Below are 4,170 nucleotides of genomic sequence, written 5' to 3'. Positions count from 1 at the left end.
AGTACAGGTATTTGTGTTCAAAATGTAAGAAGTAGAAAGTACACGTATTTGTGTTCAAAATGTAAGAAGTCAAAGTAAAAAGTCGTCAGAAAAATAAGTAGTGGAGTTAAGTACTGATACCAGAAAAATGTACGTAACGAAGTATTTGTACTACACTACTTCCCAACTCTGGAGGGATTACAGTACTTGGCGCTGTTTTTCTGCAGGTATTTTATTTTTGAAAAGTGTTTCCATGTGGCTGTCTTTATGCCACCGGAAGTAGCAGTGACCCGTGTCGCTGCAGTGTTGCGCTTTCCTGTTTACGGGCGGGAAGAGCGAACTGACTGGAAGCTAGTACTGTGTTTAAAATCGGCCGCACATTTTCTCTTAAATTCTCCTCTTCATGCTGGTGCTTTTGCAGGATTTAATGGTGCATTGCGAGGACTTCTTCTAGCGGACCTTTGCAGAGAAAAACGACAGGATTTGTTCCCTCTTTTTTGACCAGATGGAGGATCCTCCTGCAGATTCAGACCAGGGCCCCGTGGTGCAGGTGGCTGAGATCCGCTGGCCGCTTACAGCTCTCCCTCTTCGGCTACTGGAGTGGAAAGTGAAGCCTGGAACTCTGGTGAATGTGGACTCTGTGTTAGCCCTGTGTGCTCCTATAAGCCAGGATAAAGGCGCAGAAACAGCCAGGCTACCCGAGAAAAAGGTGAAAGCAGACCGAGCTGGAGTAGTGAAGGAGCTGTGCTGTCAGCTGGGACAAGTCATTCCTCCAGGGTGAGTGTGTGTGCTGGGGTTTTAGTGCAACAAATTACAAATAGAGAGAGTATTTACACCGAATATAATCATGTGAGAAACTGAGCACAGTCAAATGTAATTAAATATGACAAATACTATATTCAAAGTGGAGAGCTGTGCAGGTTTAATAGGTCAGAATCAGTTTTATTACCAAGTAGGTTTACACATACAAGGTTTGCTTTCATATGAATAATAATAGTATTATTTAGCATCCTTCAAAACATAGTTACAAAGTGCTTAAATACACAGAGAGTAAGTCGATTTAAAAAACAACATCTAAATATAAGAACACAAAGTAAAACACAAATATATGGAATAAGAATACTTGCAAAAATGGTGCGTTCAAAGACACAAATTAAAAATAAGGCAAGACGAGGAGTTTGCTTTGGTATAAATGATAACAATAATAATAAGCGTTATTTATTTGTATAGCACCTTTTTAAAAACATAGTTAGAAAGTGCTTAAATTCACAGAGAGCACGTGGATTAATAAACAGTATTTACACATGAGAACACAGAGTAAAACACACATAAAATAATACAAATACGTAGCAAATAATATAAAAAATAGTACTATTATAAAAGGTATTCAAACAAGACTATTGTAGAAATGTAAAGATAATATTTACACAAAATCGTATTGTGTGAGAAACTGAGTACTGTCAAATATAATAAAATACGACATATTCAAAGTGGAGAATGCAGGTTTGCAGGTTTAAAAATAGGTCACGTGGAGCAGCAATGCGCAACACGTGCAGGATTTACAATATTAAAATCAACCAGATATTTGTTTACATGATGTGTATTAATGACAATGGGATGGATAATAGTCATTTTCAGTGGGGCCTTGTCAATGAAGCCGGTAGCAGAAGCTAGCTGTTTGCTAACCTGCTCCATATGTTTGTAAAGACTACAGGAAACATGTCAGGTGTAGTTTAGTTAGCATTTTGCCTGCTAATCACTTCTCTCGTAGTGTAACGTAGGCTAGCTACATGCTAACACTGCTCATAAGTGCTCATAAGTAACAGTTAGCTTGTTTGCTAGCTGCACTCGAATCAACACAACAGCTCGTAGTTGTGTCAAGTCACTCAACGTAAACAAGCGCTTTTTGCCAATACATTCAAAATAAAAGCGTGTTCTTTTAGAAAGTTTGTTTTCTGACATTATCAGCCGTTAAAATCATAGTGGGAAATAATAAACAGAATTTTAGCAACCATTACACGAATTATCTATTCTCTGTTTAGCATATTTAGAATCACAGTAACAGACAACATATGTTCACGCTTTTACTTTGAAGGTGTACTAACCGCATTCGCTCGTAGTTGTGTCAAGTCAGTCAAAACAAACAAGTGCTTACGGCCAACACCTTCAAAATAAAAGTCTGTGCTTTATGGAAGTTGGTTTTCCGACATTATCTGCATTTAAAGTTATAGTGTAGATGAAAATAAATTGTATACTGAATTTGAGGAAACATTTCATGAATTATTATTTCTGTGCTTGGTATATTTGAAATCACAACAGATAAACAATGTTTACGCTTTTATATTGAAGGCGTGATCACGTAGTGTGTTACTTTGTTACGGTGATGCAGTGAAATGTGTAAAAGCTGTAGTTGGACATGTACTATTCCATTGTCCCACTGAAATAACGAATGCTTGTACGTCTATTATAACAGGAAGAACATTGTTGAGAAGATGTATACCCCACATTAATAAACATCCCCTAATATGTAAAGGTTCTACTGCACTTAGCATAGTAAAAAACTGACAAAAGGATGTCAACTTTACAAAAACTACCAAAGAACAGATGAAAAAGAGATGCATTTGTCTACAGCAGCTTAACGGGAATATTTGCTCGAATAAAGTAGCAAAACTATTAAACAGTCATTCAAAACCAAAGTAAACTGTGTGTCTTAATTACAAAAATGGCAAATGTACGACAAGGTTTTTATTTCTGTAAATACATATACATTTATTTGACTTGACTTACAACTCTCCCTATGTTAAACTCAGTCGTTCAAAGCAACCGTTAACAAATAGTTAAAGCTTCATAGTCAAATGCTTAAACATGTATCATCTCATAAACTTAATTTATACCAAGGTGTACATGCCACAAAGCAAATGTTTATTTAATGCGAATCCTGCTTAAAGAATGGAGCTATACACTATTACAGGTTTACTGAAAAGTCAGGATTTAACAAGTTTTCTCTTTTTTCCAGGGGTGTCATCATCAGAATAGAAGAATGCAGCCATCCCATAGTAATGAAGGGTCTATGTGCCGAATGTGGCCAGGACCTGACTCAGTAAGACATGCAAACACACTCACACTTTAATACAACTAAACAGAAACATCAATCAATGTTTATTTATATAGCCCAATATCACAAATATTACATTTGTCTCAGTGGACTTCACAGTTTGTACAGAATATCAGTATGACAATTAGGGCTGTAACGATACACTAATCTCACGATACGATATACGATATTGAGCTCACGATACGATATATATCACGATATTCAGCCAACGATACGATTCGATATAATTCGATACACTTACATCATTTTCTGAAAGATTTTAAAGGGACAGTGTGATTTTGGTGACATCTTGTGAGTGTTCCATTGACTTGGATTTAATTAATTCAACTGAAAACTGAAAGCATCAATTATACAATATATGGCTCTGACTAGACAGAGAGTCTACAGCTTGTAAATGCTGGACAAAATGACTCAAAGATGTGGTGAGAAAATTTGTTTCATTTATTGAAACAGTGCCAACTGTAGTTTACAAGCCTTTGAAACGTAAGTACATAAAGTGCAGTATCACAATGGACAATGGAGAATTAAAAGGTGCAGCAGGTGGCCTGTTCTGAACAGATTCTTTTACAGCATTTTTAGCTTAACACAGAATATGAGGTAGCCAATAATTCAAGTCACTAAGAACAACATTTAATGTAAAATGTACCTGCCAATAATTCAAGTCCAAAGGAGTAACATTTAAGCCAAAAACACTAAACAGAAAGGCTCCTCTCTACATAACTGCATCTACATTCTCTTCAGATTTTTGTTCAGGAATATAATCTGATCAACGTGGTCTGGGAGAAGTGCACTTCTCTGAGCAGTGACGATGGCCCATTCCCAAACCGCCCCCTACACCCTACCCCTCCGTTTGCGCGTTCACGCGGAGGGTCCGCCTACGAGTGTGGAGCGGTGTGGAGGGGGAGTGGGCTATCAAGCCCTCAAACAGCGAGTCTGCAGCGGTGCTGACTTGAGACCGGTCTCTACCTGACCGGAGTCGCGCTGTGTGTGTCCGCTGCTGTCAAGCTGTTAACAAGTAGTTCCAGCAAACATCCACTGATAAACTGCGATGTTAACAACCTCATGATAACCTCATA

General features: G+C 37.7%; 1 protein-coding gene across 1 annotated transcript in view; it reads left to right on the top strand.

Moving 5' to 3' along the window:
* Window positions 1–298: 298 nt before the first annotated feature.
* Window positions 299–4,170, top strand: part of ctdp1 (CTD (carboxy-terminal domain, RNA polymerase II, polypeptide A) phosphatase, subunit 1) — a gene marked incomplete at its 3' end in the record, with an annotated part of 11,728 nt that continues 7,856 nt past the window's right edge. Inside the window, 2 exon segments of the mRNA XM_010777898.1 lie at window positions 299–756; window positions 2,996–3,136. Coding sequence (XP_010776200.1) covers window positions 485–756; window positions 2,996–3,136 — 413 coding nt within the window.

Source organism: Notothenia coriiceps, unplaced genomic scaffold (assembly GCF_000735185.1).
Source record: "Notothenia coriiceps isolate Sejong01 unplaced genomic scaffold, NC01 NC01_scaffold00018842, whole genome shotgun sequence".
Taxonomy (NCBI): Eukaryota; Metazoa; Chordata; class Actinopteri; order Perciformes; family Nototheniidae; genus Notothenia; species Notothenia coriiceps.
This window is presented reverse-complemented; position numbering and strand designations above follow the sequence as displayed.